This window comes from Mobula hypostoma, chromosome 11, assembly GCF_963921235.1.
Source record: "Mobula hypostoma chromosome 11, sMobHyp1.1, whole genome shotgun sequence".
Lineage (NCBI taxonomy): Eukaryota > Metazoa > Chordata > Chondrichthyes > Myliobatiformes > Myliobatidae > Mobula > Mobula hypostoma.
In genome coordinates this window covers 27,155,003-27,173,215 of record NC_086107.1, presented here as the reverse complement: position 1 = coordinate 27,173,215, position 18,213 = coordinate 27,155,003, and the positions used below count along the sequence as shown (strand labels likewise).

Here is an 18,213-nt window from a genome sequence, read left to right as displayed (position 1 = left end):
TCTATTGGGCAGGTAAGTAGTACAATCTGAAGCGAGTGAATGGGAATGTGAGGAATAAAATGGGATTAGTGAAGGAATCCTGCAGATCGATATCTGATGGGCCAGAACTCCTATGGCTGAGCTACGTGATCTTGTGACTCTAAATTTCTTCACCTTTGGGATTCTCTACCCAAGAAGACAATGGGGTCCGAGTCACTAAGTAAACTCAAGACTGACTGATTTCTTAGATACTATGGGATATGTTTCAGTGCTTTGAAAGTGGGGTTTGTGTAAAGGATCATCTGCAATCTGGTTAAACAGTGGAACAGGCCAGAGAGGCTGAATGACTTCCCACTGCTTCTATATCACATGTTCCAAGAGGAATTAACAGAGATGTAAGTGGCATATGTGGATATGCTAATAAATTTCCATGATGAAAATTTAAATTATAATCAGGAACCTGTAGACCATCCTGACGGTAATTACTGCTCTTCTGTTTGCTTCCTTTCGTCCTAGTTTTGCTTTTGCTATTATTTTTAAGAACTTGCTAAATTTGATTTTAACTTTTGAAGCCAATTTAATGATGTGATAATTGATCATAAGACCAAGCAATCTTCCTGGCCCAAAGGTATTTAATCTGATTTCTGCAGGGAGTCAATTATTGCCAGAGATTTATTTTTATATATTTTTGCGATCCAGCATGGTAACAGGTCCTTACAGCCCAAAGAGCTCATGCCACTCAGTAAGTCCATATGACCAAAATAACCTACCTAATCTGTACACCTTTGGGATTTGGGAAGAAACCACCTGCATCATGGGGAGAGCATACAAACGTCTTACAGACAGCAGTGGGAATTGAACCTGGGTAGTTGGTGTTGTAATGCCACTATGCTACCGCGCTGTTGAATATCAAGCTTGTTTAATTATTTTCCTGCTATTTGTTTTCAATTTTTTTTTCCTTTCTGAAATCTGTCAATTTATTGTATTTGCTTTGTCTCAATTCACCCTTCTCTGTTCCTTCATTTCTTCCTTTGGGTTCATGTAGAGCCATGATTGGTTTGCCTTTAACTATGATGCCAGATACCCCATTACCCTTTCTGGCCTGGTATCACTTTACAATTACAATAAGCTTTTGCAGATTCTTTTTAAAAAATCTGGATTGTGTAGGAAAAAATGCAGGGACATGTCCAAGGGTGTTGCAGTCCAGTGTTAATTAGTCCAATTGTTTCTGCATTTCAGAGGAAGTGAGGAATTGTGGTATTATTCATGTGAGAATATTTCACATGGGGTTAGCATAAAATGTAGTTTATATTCATGCTGACACTGGTTTTATGGTCTTTAAAGTTACCTAATTTGTGAATAAGAGGCCTATTAGAGGAGCTAGATAGCTAATGTCTGTATAATTGTAAAATCTTTACTAATGCAATCCTCCTAGGATGCGCACCGCAATTTATCAAGCGGTTACATTCCTCTTAATTAATCATTGTCTCTTTTTTATTAAAGTTACTGCCAAAGTGGTTCAAAAATAATAGGCTTTTGTTGCCTGCCTCCTTTATTTTTATTAAAAGAATAAAACATTCAAGCTGGTCTGATGGTGTCAATTTCGATCACTGAACATTTCTGATGAGGCATTTAATTGGACTGGGATCTTTTAATTTCTGATTCCTAAATTAGTGGAAAACTGGAGAAGTGTCTAGAACCTAAAACACTGCTTTAAACTAAGGGTTCAACAAGTTTGGCATAAACTTTCTGTTCTAAACTTTCACTTTCACCCAGTTTTTTTTGTCCATGTCATGTATTGAAGATTAATTCCAATTTAGGGAGACTTTTCCGGAGCAATTTGCTGGAGGTCCTGTGTTATCATGCTTAAGTTGCTGTTTGTCTTCTAGATTCCAAGTGAATATCAGACCGTTAGTTAATTGTATGGAGATATTACATTTGAGGCTAAATATGCCCTTCTTAAACATACATGCACACAAAGTCCTGGCCAGCCTTTTGAATTTCTACCTCCTGGGACGATGGCATTATTTTTATCTGATGTATTTTTTTTTTCATGATCAGGATCACTAATTCCCTGGCTAGTGACTGTGCTCCAAACTTGTCCCTGATGGTGTTGTCAGGAAATTGCAGGACTTAGGTATGGTGATGAGGGACCAGCGATATATTTCCAAGTTAGTTTGATGCACAACTTGGAGAGAAACTGCATGTAGAAGTGTTCTTATGCATATTTCGCTCTTGTCATTGTTAGTAGTCTGGAAATTGGAATCAACCAAATTCAGCTAGCAAGATCTAGTGGATGAAAATCTTGGCCACTCTGAAATGTTATTTCATTTCACAGGAGAAATTTGTTTCTCTAGTAAGCCATTTCGAGATCCTTAATGGCAGTTAGTAATCTTCAGCAGGCTTTGTCAACCCTCTTGAATTATTTTTTTAAAAAAATAAGCAATGGGTGCTCTTTTGACGATGCATAAAGCATACATGAACTTCATTCTTCACAGAAATATGATCAAAAATATTTGCCTTGTGTTATGTAAAAACCCAATTTGGCAATGAATGTATTATTGTCATGTGTACAGAGGTAGATTGCAAAATATTTTGAATGTCATCCATACAAATAATTACATTACGTCAGCGCATCGAGTTAGCACAAGGGGAAACAGTAACAGAACGCAGAGTAGAGTGTTGCAGCTACAGAGAAAGTGTAGAGCGGGTGGACAATGAAGTGCAAAGTCATAAGGTCAATGTACCGAGGCCATGATCAGCATCGAGTCCATGGAAGGGAGCCTGGAAGATGTACAGGTGGGTGCATTTAAAAATGTTGTAAAAGACATTTGGGCAGAATATATTGGGAAAGGGTTGGATGGATAAGGGCCAGATTCAGATAAGTGCGCCTTGCTCAGGATGACACTTGGTTGGTATAGACAAGTTGGTCGACAGGGTCTAATTCCGTGTTTTATAACTCTTAAGACTGTACCCCATCTGTTATTTATTTATATACACATATTCTTTTTTTCTCTCTCTCCTTTTTCTCCCTCTGTCCCACTCACTATACCCCTTGCCCATCCTCCAGGTTTTTTCCCCCCTCCTCCTTTTCTTTCTCCCTAGGCCTCTCGTCCCATGGTCCTCTCATAACCCTTTTGCCAATCAACTGTCCAGCTCTTGGCCCCATCCCTCCCCCTCCCATCTTCTATCATTTTGGATCTCACCCCCCCCTCCCACTTTCAAATCTCTTACTAGCTCTTCCTTCAGTTAGTCCCGGCGAAGGGTCTCGGCCCGAAACGTCGATTGTACCTCTTCCTGTAGATGCTGCCTGGCCTGCTGCGTTCACCAGCAACTTTTATGTGTGTTGCTTGAAATTCCGGCATCTGCAGATTTCCTCGTGTTCACTGCTTTCTCTTGTCACTTTCGATATATGGACATTAGATCTGCAGAAGGTTCTCAGAGATGCACCTTGCATGCCATCTGCCTACAAAAGATTCACACTCCTTTATTAAAAAGTATATCTAGGCTTATTTTGCCAAATAATGGAGGTAGGTATTCCAAAGGAATACAGTGGTTTCTGGTTAATTGGGACAGCTGCTTATTTGGGACAACTTTTAAAGAACAAAAACTAATTGTTTATTTGGGACACTATGCCACGTAATCGGAACATGATGGAAATAAAAGCAATAGGTGAGAAAGTAGAACTACTGTTGATATGTGAATGCATAAAGAACTCACATCGAAGATATCTCCAACAATATGTTACAAATGCAAAGAAATCTGAACATTTTTTTTGAAAGCATCATAGTTATTGCAAGCCTCCGGAAGTCCAAAATCAAATGGAATTGCGGATTTACTTGAATGATATAGTTCTGAATGGAATGGAATAAAGCAGGCCTTTTCTGGTTGGCTGCCAGTGACTAATGGTTTTCCTTGGGCCAGTATTGATGGGCCGAATGACCTACTTCTGCGCCTTTGTCTTATGGTCTATAGTATATTGGGACTGCTACTTTTCACACTGTTTGTCAGTGATTTAGATAATGGAATTGATGGTTTTATGGCAAAGTTTGCGGGTGATACGAAGAGAGGTGGAGGGGTAGGTAGTGCTGAGGAAGCAATGTGATCGCAGCAGGACTTGGACAAATTGCAAGAACTGGCAAAAAGGTGGCAGATGGAATACAGTGTTGGGAAATGTATGATAATGCATTTTGGTAAAAGGAACAATAGTGCATATGATTATCTAAGTGGGGAGAAAATTCAAACAAGGGACTTGGAAGTCCTCATGCAAGACTCCCAGAAGGTTAATTCGCAGGTTGAATCCGTGGTAAAGAAGGCAAATACAATGTTGGCATTTATTTCAAGGGAAGTAGAATATAAAAACAAGGGGATAATGCTGAAGCTGTATAAGACACTTGTCAGGCTGAGCTTTGGAGTATTGTCAACAGTTTTGGGGCCCAGAAAGGATGTATTGTCATTGGAAAGAGTCCAGAGGAGTTTCATGAGGATGATTCTGGGAATGAAGGGTTTAGTGTATGAGAAGCATTTGGCAACTTTGGGCCTGTGCTCACTGGAATTTAGAAGAATGCATGTGGATCTCAATGTTGAAAGGATTAGATAAGGTGGATGTGGAGAGGATGTTCCCTCTGCTGGGGGTATCCAGAACTAGAGGACACAGCTTCAAAATTGAGGGTGTGACCTTTTAGAACAGAAGTAAGCAGGAATTTTTTTTAGCCAAGGAGAGGTGAATTTGTGGAATGCTCTGCCAGACTGTGGTAGAGGCCACGTCTGTGGGTATGCTTAAAGTGGAAGTTGATAAGATTCTTGATTGGTAGGGGCATCCAAGGGATATGGTAAGAGGGCAGGTGTATGGAGTTGAATGGGATCTGGATTAGTGATGATGAAATGGCAGAGTGAATTCAATGGGCTGAATGGCCTACTTCTGCTCCTATGTCTTATGGTCTTTTGGTCTTCTGTTCAATGTTAGGAAGAGCAAAAAGGAAAATGAGTCAGTCCATGAAATGGTGATATATTGTAAAGTAAGAGTGAATTACGAAAAATAAAGAAAACACTGCAATAGAATGTACTTTGACAATTGTATAAAATATATTTTAAATTAAGGAAAAATGGAAAAAAAGAATTAACTGCAGCACATCCAGATATTTTCAGAAAGACTGCATTTTGTAGTTATGCAGTTGAGTTCAACAATTACTTTCTACACAGCAGTGAAGTGCCCAATAGTATTATTGTTTGAGCTTAGGATGGATTCCTGATGCCTAGTGATGTCCTGGACCTCATTAACTTCTACCTGAAATGCAAATCATGGCCTTAGATAAGCACTTAATTGCACCTGCAACAATTGCAGTTTTAATTTGAGTACAAGTTTAAACTTGAAAGCAAGAGCTCTAAATACTGGCCAATAGAATTAGGAAAAAAAAATTGAGATGGCGTGGTCCACACATTTGCAGAAGATTTTTGCTTTACAAAGTAGTACTTTTCCATCATTTTTAAGAAAAAAAAATCCATGAGCGTGTGAGTCCAGTGTAGTACGTACAGTTCTGACACAGACAAATGCACGCATGTTAAGTTACAATAGACTATTTATCGTGGCCAGAAATTGTAATGGTAATATGAAAACCAAGCAAAGCCTGGGATGTAATGTCATCAGATTCTGAACACTGATTAACCATCATAATAGAAATTGATTGTTGCTTTAGGGGTAAAAGGGGTGAAAGCAATTTTAAGATTTTACTCAACATCAACATTGATATGGTTGCTAAAAGAAATGTGAATATTGCACAGCTGAAATAGATTTTGATGCCATTTGTCGCAATGTTCAGTGGAGGGGAGTGAAAATATATATTGATTGGAAGACAGAAACTGGTGATGAAAATGTGTATCTGAGATGTTCTCCATTTAAGTGAAATTTGTCATCAAATTATCTTCACCGTATAGTTACCTGTTCATTACTGTTTACTTTAGTCTTCACACACAATTGCAATGTTGCTTCATTTCAGTGTTTTGCATGTAGCTGCCCTGAAAGTTAAACTGACGAATCAGCGTACAAGAGGGAGATTAAAAATCTGTCTGGTGCAATAACAACCTCTTATTCAGCGTCTGCAAGACCAAGGAGCAGATTATTGACTCCAGGAGGCAGAAACTAGAGGTCCATGAGCCAGTCCTCATTGCAGAATCAGAGGTGGAAAGGGTCAGCAACTTTAAATTCCTCAGTGTTATCATTTGACCACCTGCCCTGAGTCCAGCACGCAAGGGCAATGACAAAGAAAGCACAGCAGTGCCTCAGTCTCCCTTGGGAGACTGCGAAGAATTGGCATGCCATCTAAAACTGACAAACTTCTATAGATGCCCTTGAATGGAAAATCCTACAAAAAATAATGGACATGGCCCAGTCAATCATGGGTAAAACCTTCCGCACTATTGAACACATCTACATGAAGCCTTGTTGCAGGAAAGCAGTATCCGTCATCAGAGACCCCCACCACCAAACTCGTGCTCTGTTCTCACTGCTGTCATCAGGAAGACGATTCAGGAGCCTCAGGAGAGACACCACCAGGTTCGGGGGCAGATATTACCCCTTAACTGTCAGGCTGTTAACCAAAAGGAATAACTTCACTTGCCCCATCATTGAAATATTCCCACAATCTGTGGACTCACTTTCAAGGATTCTTCATCTCATGTTCTTGATATTTATGGCTTATTTATTTTTTATTATTATTGTTATTTCTTTTTGTCTTTGCACAGTTTGCTGTATTTTGCAGTGTGGTTGGTCACCCAGGTTGATGAGGTCTTTCATTGATTCTATTATTGGTTATTATTCTATTATGGATTTATTGAGTATGCCCACAAGAAAATGAACCTCAGGATTGTATATGGTGACGTGTACTTTGATTAAATTTATTTTGAAAATAGATAATCCAGAGAATGTCATTATTTTTAGCAGAATGTTGATTGGTGAGACTATGCAGAACTACTGCCTTCATAATCCACTCTTGTAGCAGTCTCTAATAGCAGCAATGATTAATAATTCACTGCCAATACAAATGTGCCTCAAGACCTTTCTTTTGCTTAATATTTAAGATCCCAGAACACCTGATAATTGAAGAAGTGAGACATTTGAATGATCTTTGCCTTGGCAGATTAATTAAAAAAAAAATTTTCTTGCACCTTGGCATGTTTTCGAAGATGGGGGTGGGGAGATCAATGAATTGGATAGAATAGGTTGGTTGTGGAGTACGATAAGTGAACATAATCCTAGTCATTGAAAAAGGGACATTTTGTAAATATGGATTTATCACCCCATGTCCTTAATTTTATTTAGAACTGAATGGACTTTTCAAGTGGAAAGTGTGATCTATCTTTATTCATGTAGATGAGGAAGTTCATGCATTGAACCATTCATTAGAATGTAATAACTAGAATGAAGAATCAGTCGGTCACATTGGTTGTTATAAAATTCTGAAATGAAGCTAACATTGGCGAAGAGATAGCTGATCTGATGACCTCACTCATACTTGTAATGGCACTGAATCTGATCTGATCTTTGTTTTCCATCATCTCTTCAGTGATCTCATTTACTGTTGCCTTTCCCCTGCCCTTTGTTAGATGATGAATGGTCTGTCATCAGACATTTTTCAGTTTTCCTTTTTTTTTGTTAGTAAATTGGTATATTTATCTTACTGCAAAAATACAGGTACAATCAGAAAACTAAATTACTTGGGGAGAATGAAGCTGATTTTATTTTGAACAGCAATGACTGTGCCCTCTTCTTCTAAGTTAATGATTTTAACAGCCAACCATACATCGGGGATCCTTTTGTTGGTCGGTGTCAACCATGATATTGTATCTTACCTGTCTACCTGATAGGCAAGGCTGTCTGCAAGCCAGAGTAGTACAAATGTAGAGCAAGCTGTTGCCCATGCAGCATTTTCTGTTTTCATTTTGCATTGGCAGTCTTTAGTTTCATCTTAAAAAAAATCAGTTTATAGAACCTCTAGTGTAATTGAAGATCAAAGTAAATTTATTATCAATGTACATATACGATGCCATATGCAAGCTTTAGATTTGTTTTCTTGGGGTAAACTCAGTAAATCCAAGAATCACAATAGCATCAAAGAAAGACCACACCCAACAGGATGGACAAACAACCAATTTGCAAAAGTCAACACGCTGTGCAAATTCAAAAGAAAAGAAGAAATAATAAATAAGCAATAAATACTGAAAACATGAAATGAAGAGTCCTTGAAAACAAGTCCATATTTTGTGGTAACAGTTCAGTGATGGGGCAAGAGAAGTTATCCCCTTTGGTTCAAGAGCCTGATGGTTGAGGGACAGTAATTATTCCTGAACCTGCTGGTGTGAGTCCAGAAGCTCCTGTACCACCTTCCTGACAGTGGCAAACCAAAGGGAGCATGGTCTGGATAATGAGATCCTTTCTGATAGATGCTTCTTTTCTGCGACAGCACCCCATGCAGATATGCTCAGTAGTGGGGAGGGTATTACCGATGAAGCACTGGACTGAATACAATACTTTTTTGTAGGCATTTCCGTTTAAGGGGATTGGTATTTTCATACCAGGCCTTGATGCAACCAGTCAGTATACTCTCCACCATACATCCATATATGTGATTGTCAAAGTTTTAGATGACTTGCCGAAATCCCGCAAACTTCCACGAAAGTAGAGGTGCTGCATGCTTTCTTTATAATGGTACTTGCTCCAACCAGGGCAGATCCTCTGAAATGATAAAAACCAAGGAATTTATGATTGCTGGCCCCCTCCATCTCTGATTCCCCCGAGGAGGACCGTCTCATGCTTCGGTTTCCTCCTCCTGAAGTTCATCATCAACTCCTTGATCTTGCTGACGTTGAGAGATTGTTCTGTGGCACCACTCGGCTAGATTTATTACCAACTCTAAATACAGTTTGCTGGAATTAGAGAAAAAACAGTTCTGGTGTCCTAGGACACACACTTGCAGAATGTTGTCAGCAAACATAAATATGCCATAAGAGCTCTGCTTGGCCTCACAACACAACACTAACTTTCTGTACATGAGAAACTCTTCAGTCAACTTTTTCCATACTTAAAAGAAGTTAAATGTTATGTTTAAGATGTTTATAATTTTGACTATTTAAAAAAACTTATTGCACTTGGTCGTTGTAGAAGCTTATGCAATCTTACATTATTTGATGACACCACTGTGAAATGTTTTGAAATTTGTTCCTGCAATGTAAATGTTCCTGATTAGTTCAGGATTTATAGCCCAGGCGATAAAGAGGGCGAGATGCAGTCACCTAGGGTTACCAGCATTTAATCTCTTATCAAATGGCTACATGTTGAAATGCCAGCCAAAACACAGATATTGCTTTGCATAAATTAAGCAAATAATTGAGATTACTCGAGGTATTATTCATCACTACTGGGTGAGGGACAACAAATGAGTGACTGATCTAATGCTTTTGTTCTCTTAACCTCTGGTTTTCTGTTTTCAACTTTCCCATTACTTGCCATCCTCAAATAATTTCCTCCAAAATAAATTTTAAAGATTATACAAGCCCATTGACGGGCTGGCCACGTGATAGTTTGTCCTTATCACAGTAGTTTTCCTCTGTATATGTCATAGAAATGAAGAATTAGTTCAGCCCTTTCGGACAACTTTTTGCCTGTGTTGTCATCAGTAAGTTCCTATTTCACACAGCAGTTTTTTGTTTGAAAAATGAATTTAATCTGCCAAGTGGTGTTCTAGACTGCTTGAGATTGTGACAAAACTTTCCTGTCTGCTGAGTGTCACTCTGGCAGAGATCCTGACTGCTCCACGGTCTAAATTTAAAGAGATTTACCAGACACCAGAGGAGCTTATTCTGGTCCAGGCTTCAAGTGCTTTACCATAGCCGCACAGGAAGTTGAAGCCGATTGTGGTTTTGGCTCTGTTGTTTGATTCTTCAGTCTATTAAGTGTTGCTATTGAGAGCCAGCTGTATCATGTCTTGTAATGAAGTAATGAATTAGCCCAATGTTTGACCTGAATGGGGTCATCATTACGTAATTAAATATCTTCTAAATCAATTACTGGATCAATACTGATGATATTTCCTGTTAACAGGGGCAACCTATTCAGTGAAAATTGGTATGTGTGTTTATATTACATGCCAGTATACAAAGTTGTGCATATAGGCAGTGGGGCTGGGGTTGGACCAGATGAAACAGATACATAGAAGAAAGGAAAGTAAATAATTTATAATGAACTGTTTGTGTCAGTGCATTAAATTTAACAGAGTAACTATGGCAATAAAAAGTCAATCTTGCACACTATGAATGGCAATGCAAGAATGGTAGTTTTAAACAATCTAAATGAGTATGCACGTAGATTCTGTGTGCATAATCAGAGAACACAAACTAAATCCTACAGCAAGGCCTATACTTATATTAAAGCCTAGGCATCAGTTCTGTGCTGTTACCATTCAGTTTGTGTCAATATCTTCATCTTGCACTTGCCACCTTTTTTAAATGAAGAAAGAGCAATGTAAGAATTAACTGTGTTGCACTCATGGGTTTAACAGTGGTTCGAAGGCCAGAGAGAAAGCATTAATTAGTATGCAAGTTTAAATCTGGTTTTATGCCCCAAAACTTTACAGAATATCTGAAGCTGCCTGTTGTATATGCTAATGAAATAGTGTCCTTTGTGTGCTCTCTCTTCAGTTAGGCTGTAATTAAGAATAATATTTAGTTGTACCAGTAACTCTAAATATAGTGCTGTTTCAATGCTTTTAAACTCTAGAGACATTATACATTAATTGGCCTGTTCTTAAAAGAAAATTAAGTGTTTAGTAATTGCTCTTGTCGCTGCACAGGAATAGCAAGGCATTATTATGCTCTTTGACAACTGGTGTTTCATGTGGGTTTTACAGATTTTGTTTTTACTCCCAGTGCATGCTATGCTTTGAATAAGGAATGCCAAGTGTTTTTAATAATGCTGGTACTTTTTCTGGTCTTCTATGATCATTGCTTCAAAGATTTGATTTAATTATTGGTATTGTGTGCCAAAATTCCCAGAGTGGGGCAGGAGGAATTCAATGAGCATAAAGAATTAAAACTTTCTTAAACCATGCAAAATAAAAATGTTATGCTTATTAAATGTATTTTAACAAATTTCTTTGTGATGATGTGTGAAGTGATTTCATTTTAGCTCTGCATTTAAAGTAGAATCTTTAATGATATTCCTGGCACATAGCAGGATGGACTGAGATTTCCTTCTAATCACAATCCAGTTTCTTTAGTTTGCCTACTCTTCTTTATACTGGCAAAATGTGAACATTAAATTAGAAAATAGTTTGAGTGGAAGACATTACTGAAATTAAACATTTAGGCCAAATAGTCTGTTGATGTTTATTTATCAACAAGTCTCTTCCCAGTGGATCTGTCTCACTTTGGTCTTTCAGCTATCTATTCCATTTTCTATAATGCACTCATCTAGCTTTCCTTTGCTTAAGTAGTTCATTTGAATCACTTCTGGTCATTCTGGGTGTGGACAGCCCAGCACATCTGTGGATGTGAACTTCCCACTTTTCAGGAATTTACAGCAACAGGTGCGTAAAATAGGGCCCGAAGGATCATTGGGGACCTGAGTCACCCCAACCACAAACTGTGCCCGTTGCCACCATCTGGGAAACGGTACTGCAGTGTTAAAACCAGGACCAACAAGCTATGGGACAGCTTCTTCCATCAGGCCATCAGACTGATTAATTCATGCTGACACAATTGTATTTCTATGCTATATTGACTTCTGTTTGTATACCTTATGGTACATACTATTTATTACAAATTACAATAATTTGCACACTCAGACAGAGATGTAACATAAAGATTTTTACTCATGTATGTGGAGGATGTAAGAAATAAATTCAATTCAATTCAATTATACCTATCTAGGCAAGGAATGTTCCCCTATTAAACTTAGAAGTAACTGTGTAGTGAATAGTTTTGAATTCTGCCAGAAATGGAAATGTCTTCTGTTCTTTTCCTCTAAAATAAAATGTTCTGTGCTACTCTCCAACCTGATGACATGAATATCTACTTCTGGTGAACAAATCCCCCCCACCCCTGCAATTCCCCACTCTGACCTTTCTCAACTGCCTATTACTTCCTCCTGGATCGCCTCATTTCCTTTCTCCTGTTGTCCACTCTCCTTTCCTATCAGATTCTTTCTTCTCCAGCCCTTGACCTTTCCCACCTGGCTTCACCTATCACCTTCCAGCTAGCCTCCCCCCCCCCACCTTTTTATTCAGATATCACCCCCCTTCCTTAGTCCTGAAGAAGGGTCTTGGCCCGAAACGTCGACTGTTTACTCTTTTCCATGGATACTGCCTGACCTGCTGAGTTCCTCCGGCAATTTGTGTGTTGCTTTGGATTCCCAGTACCTGCAGACTTTTTTGTGTTGTAATGCTCTGTACTTTAATGATAGTGACTTTTTTCTGAGGATTTACCTTGATAAGATCCTTTTTTTTTCAGCAGACTGCAGCATTTCTATGTCCCTTTAAGAGTGGTAAATCTGTGGAACTGGTTGCCACAAGTGACTGTGGAGGCCAAGTTATTGGGTGCATTTAAGGCAGAGATAGGTGGGTTCTTGATTAGCCAGGCCATCAAAGGGTATGGGGAGAAGGCAGGGGAGTGGGGATGACTGGAAGAATTAGATCAGCCCATGATTGAATGGCAGAGCAGACTCGGGCTAAATGGCCTACTTCTGCTCCTATATCTTATGGTCTTAATAATTAGAGGCTAGAAATAAGCACAATATTCTATTTTCTAAATACAATCCTTTACAATTTAACAATTACACCAAAAATGAATTCCAGTGGGTTTGTGTTCAAATGCTAAACTTGACCAACATTTGCTTTCAACAATAATTTGTTCTAATATCTAAGCAATATATTTTGCTGAAGTGTTTCACATTTCTCTATGTCCAGCAGGGCTGTTATTCACTAGCCAAGGTTACAAATTATTTATTATCTTCCTTGTGCTTTCTAATATCTTCCTGTTTTCACTGCATCTAAATAACATTATGGACCCTTTCCCAAATCCACTTTTCCACTTGCCATGATTCAGCTCCCTAGTTTGTGTTTTGGAAGGAAAATGCAGTAGTCTGCTCAATGTGAAGTTTCTCAATAGATAAATACATACTATTTATTATGGTCTAACCTGCATTTGCCTCACCAACCTGACCAGGACTTATGAAAGGACCTTAGTCATCATTTTTCGTCTCAGCTTTCTGAAACTCTGGCTCTCCCTCCCACTCTCTTGAACCAGCATCAACAATCATGTTCATATAGAATCAGAGTCAAATTGCAAAGAAACGCCATGAACATGCAGACCATCAGGAGTCCATTTATACTAATCCTATTTATAAACACTTGGTCTGGAGACATCTGTGCTTCGATGATTGAAGATCTCCATTAGATGCTATTTAAATGTTACCTCCATCACCCTTTCAGAAAAATTCCAAACACCCTCTTATCTTAAACTTGTATCTCTAATTTTAGACTCATCTGTTTGGGAGAAGTTTACTCTGATCTATCCCCTGCCTCATAATCTTGTTTGCCTTGGCACATTGAAAACAATGCAGTGCAGAAGCAGAGCAGACTGCAGTGTTCTGTCAGTAACTCCTAGCTGAACCTTGTCTTTGACACTCCACTTTCATCGCCTTGTCCCCTTATGCAATCCCTTGCGGCGCTCCTGTTCCTGTTCCTGGAATGAAGAACTCCCAATAGAAATGTCAGTGATAGTTTTGACTGCACCATTACCAAAATGGGGTAAACAGCTTTAACTGAGTGAAATTGGATCCATGTACAGTATGTGAATACAGAGCTGAGGATGAGGTTTAATGCTGAACCTGTTCAACTGACTAACAGTTCACCTTTTCAGACAACAGGAATATCAATGATGATGCTCTGTGGAACCACAGTGTATCTGTTGCTTGTGTCACTACATTTTCACTACCTGTTGATGGAGCAAAGTGTCAACAATGATGCACAAAAAGAAAGTCCTGTTACTATAATATCTGAGGCAATGGTTTATTGATTAAGATGATGCCATTGTCTTAGATGAGGAATTTTCCATAATTTCTTTATGCCTTAGCAATCTGCTGACAAAATAGATAAAAGTTCAAAAGGCTGATGCAGAATCATTATCATTATTATGTGCCTTGTTGTATGATGTGGGTGATCATAGTCTATGATCATGATTGTTCTTGGCAAATTCTATAGAAATGGTTTGCCATTGCCGCCTTCTGGGCAGTGTCTTTACAAGACTGGTGACCCCACTCATTATCAATACCCTTCAGAGATGGTCTGCCTGGTGTCAGTGTCGCTTAACTATAACTTGTGACATGTACCAGATGCTCATACGACCATCCATCACCACCTGATCCCATGGCTTCATGTGACCCTGATTGGGGGGGGCTAAGCAGGTACTGCACATTGCCCAAGGGTGAGCTACAGGCTAGCAGGGGGGAAGGAATGGCTAACAAGCACAGAGTGTCATTTCCCAGTCCAGGTAATATAACAATGAAGTTTTCTTGTTTACACCGTTGTTTGCAGTATTTTCACTTGAACAGTTTAAAAGGACCAATAATGTTGGTGATGGAAGCATGGTAACACTTGTGGACTGCCCCAGTCCAATCCTCAACACAATCCTCGGGTTGTATTGGTCTTGATGCAAATAACAAATTTCTCTGTGCAGTATTTTTTGATGTACATGTGATAAGTAAAACTAACCTTTATAATTGTAAAGGGGCAACTGCATCAATGTCAATCAATCACTGTCTGGCAAAGAAAACTGCAGAGGAGATTTGCAGGTTTAGCTTTAAATGAAGAACCTCTTCTGCATCTTAATTCTAAATGCCAGTGTCTTGTACTGAGATTAAAGTCTCTCTGCATCTGATCTCCCCAGCGTGGGAATCACTTAGAATCTACACCGTCAAACCTCTTCAAGAATTTTGTGGATCATCCATCCGAGTAATTTTTTTGGATAAAACATAAAATTATCAGTTATTTGACAATGGATATTCTGAGAGAATGCTTCCCTATATAGTACTTCTCCAAATTCAAAGGGGAAGATGAAGTCTACTCTACCTGCCATTTTTTTTTCATTCCAGAAAATAGTTTTGCAAACCCATCCTGCATGGCCTTCAAGGCAGGGAGATCCTTTTTTTTTCGAAGAGTGAATCCAAACCGTTTATAATATACAGGATATGATTTGATCTAGGCACAATCTAATTGCATTAAGACTTCTTTACAATTTAGTTTTAATTTACAGTCCAGTTCTATTGTAGTTATCATTTGCAGTCTGAATTGATTTATACATAAGAAACCCCAGGTCCCTGCAAAGCTACATCCAGCTACCAAGAACTTTTATAAAAGATTTTGCTCTTCTATTTGTTCCGCTAATTTTCTGTTTTTAAATACCACGTTTCTTGCCCATTTACTTACTCTGTCCTTATACCTTCACTGCCTCGGTATTACCCTCAAAAGCTCGGATCTGCAGCGTTGGTTGTGACCAACAGAAGCCCGACACTGATCACTAGGTTCCTCACAACTTACAGTCTACCCCCATTCCTATCCCCTGAAAATTACCCATTTTGTCCTCACTCTTTTTACTGTCACTGATCAATCCTCCAGATGGAGTCATTCAATGAAACTTTATTGTGTGGAATTGCCTTTCTTGTGGGAACCCGTTGCAATGTTTTTGAAGAATCAAGAAACTGAGTGGAGCCACTGATTCTACCTCATTCACCCTGTTGATTTTCCACAAAATAAAAGATTCATGTCACTGAGTCAGTTGTGAATTCAAGTCTGACAATGAGATTTGTATGTAAACTTTGGGGTTGTGGAGATCCAGCAGTATACTGGGCAAATGTTGGGACTGAGGGTGATTTTAATATCCAAGCTGTCTTTGAACTTGTGTTCAACTAAGTTGCTCCTCTTTTCCCAGTGGTTTCAAAACATGCAATGATGATATTTCAAAGAAGAGCAGTGAAACCTATCTTTGGTATTTTGGCCAAAATTCCTTGCTTGCTCTCACAAAAGCAGATAGTTTGTCATCACAGTGTTGCTCTTCATGGGAGCTTGCTGTACTCAACTTGTCCTACCACATTTTCCCTGTTGACCACCCTTGAGAAGTATTGCACATCACTTGTGATATTGTTTAGAGGAGCGCTAGTCTCTCATTTCAACAGCAAATTACAGAATGATTTTATTTTCTCAAATGTATATTGAGCTCTCAACAATAAAGTTATGATTTTCTAAGTGCCCTGTTTCTGCCCTTCCATTTACGCTTTCTGTCTTTGACTCTTTCCTCTTCCTGATTCACTATTCCTATTTCTAGGGTTTGGCTTTCTTTGACAATTATTACAATCCGATTATCTCCAAAAACTACAATTATTTATCTGGTTCTCATTGCAATGTTCTATGGGACCTTCAGTTTCCACCTAATTTTCCCATTGGATTTTTCTCAGGTGGTTCCCACAGCTATACCTGAGCCTCTCGAATTCCATTGTTCCTTACACTCAATGGCCACTTTATAAGGTACACCTGCACACCTTGTTAATGCAAATATCTAATCAACCAATCATGTGGCAGCAAGTCTGTGCACAAATGCATACAGGCATGCTCAAGAGATTCACTTGTGGTTCAGATCAAACATCAGAATGGGGAAACAATGTGACTTTGACCATGGAATGATTGTAGGTGCCAGACAGGCTGGTTTGAGTATTTCAGAAACTGCTGATCTCCTGGGATTTTCAGACAACAGTCTCTAGAGTTTACAGAGAATGGTGTGAAAAACAATACAAAATTGAGTGGCAAAAACACCTTGTTAAGGAGTGGTCAAAGGAGAATGGCCAGACTGGTTCAAGTTGAAAGGAAGGCAACAGGAACTCAAATAACCATGTGTTATAACAGTGGTGGGCAGAAGAGCTTGTCTGAATGCACAACACGTCAAACCTTGAAGAGGATGGGTTACATCAGCAGAAGACCAGGAACATACACTCAGTGGCTACTTTTATTAGGTACAAAAGGTACCCCATAAAATGGAAATGAGTGTATATGCGATTATTCATTCTTGAGACACCAAGATTCTTGTATTTGCTGTCCGATTAATCTCAGCTGTTTCCTGTACTGGCACATATACAATAATACCCTTAAGATATGGATATATTTCAATCTCTCTTTTGGATATATTCAGGGACTGATCCTTCATTACTCTAGTGTAGAGAATTCCAAAGAATTCTACCCTTTAGTAAATAAGCATCTCTATCCTTATTTTGGAGATCATCTGGTTAATAATGTACTCCCATCATTTAATATTCAAACCATTAGTACCAGGGTTATAGGGTGGAGGAGAGAAGGTGTTGTCATGGCATTATCTGCAGTAGTAAGTCCATGAGGGTTGAATATTATATAGGCTCTGGTTCCCATTGCATGTAGTGGGCAAATATATATATGATTTCCTTACTGCAGGCCGGTGGGCAACAAAACAGCCTTGATGAAGCGTCTCAGCCCAAAATGTCGACTGCTCTTTTTTTTTCCATAGATGCTATCTGGCCTGCTGAGTTCCTCCAGCATCTTGTGTGTTTACATTGGGTAACAAGTTTGTTCTCACATATATAGTGGTCACTTTGTGTGAAGGGCAGGAATGGGAAAAGTTGTGATTTCTCAAATTGAATTTGATCACAAGTAATATTCATGTTTAAGCAATATTTTGGAAGTGCTTCTTCAAAATCTGTTAATTGCATGCCACAGTTATGGGTGCATGATTTTGGCCAAGTGCTCTGGTGGAGCCATATGGAAGACATAATTGTGATTGTTCCTTTTTAATAGAGGAAAAGGTTGGCTGAGTTTTCAAACCAATATAATGATTATCAGCTGGCTGTTTTATTACAATCGCTCAATGTGTGGCAGAGAAATAAAGATGGAAAATGACGGCAGTGCTCAATAAGTCAGTGAGCATCACTGGAGAGAGGCAGCTGGTTCACCACTTCAAACAACCTTGCATCAGAACCACAAATAACTACGGGAGGAATATCACCAAGGGAAAAACTGGAGTTAAAATGTGGAGTAGCTAAGGGTATAATCAAAATAGATTTATTATCAAAGTGCATGTATGTCATCATGTAGTACCTTGAGATTAATTTTCTTGCAGGGATTCACAGAACTAAGAAATATAATGGTAACAATGAAAACTATACAC

At 38.8% G+C, this 18,213-nt stretch overlaps 1 protein-coding gene across 4 annotated transcripts in view; it reads left to right on the top strand.

Moving 5' to 3' along the window:
• lrp4 (low density lipoprotein receptor-related protein 4) overlaps positions 1-18,213 on the top strand; it is a 457,879-nt gene that overhangs the window by 79,482 nt on the left and 360,184 nt on the right. For 2 of the 4 annotated variants that reach the window (XM_063061777.1, XM_063061776.1), the window contains exon 1: positions 2,199-2,778. The exons of 1 other annotated variant lie outside the window; for it this stretch is intronic. In XM_063061777.1, the coding sequence (XP_062917847.1) occupies positions 2,697-2,778 (82 nt within the window). In that variant the 5' untranslated portion in view covers positions 2,199-2,696. Of the gene's footprint in view, positions 1-2,196; positions 2,779-18,213 lie in introns of those variants that run through there. One more of the 4 variants, XM_063061780.1, reaches the window with a different exon arrangement.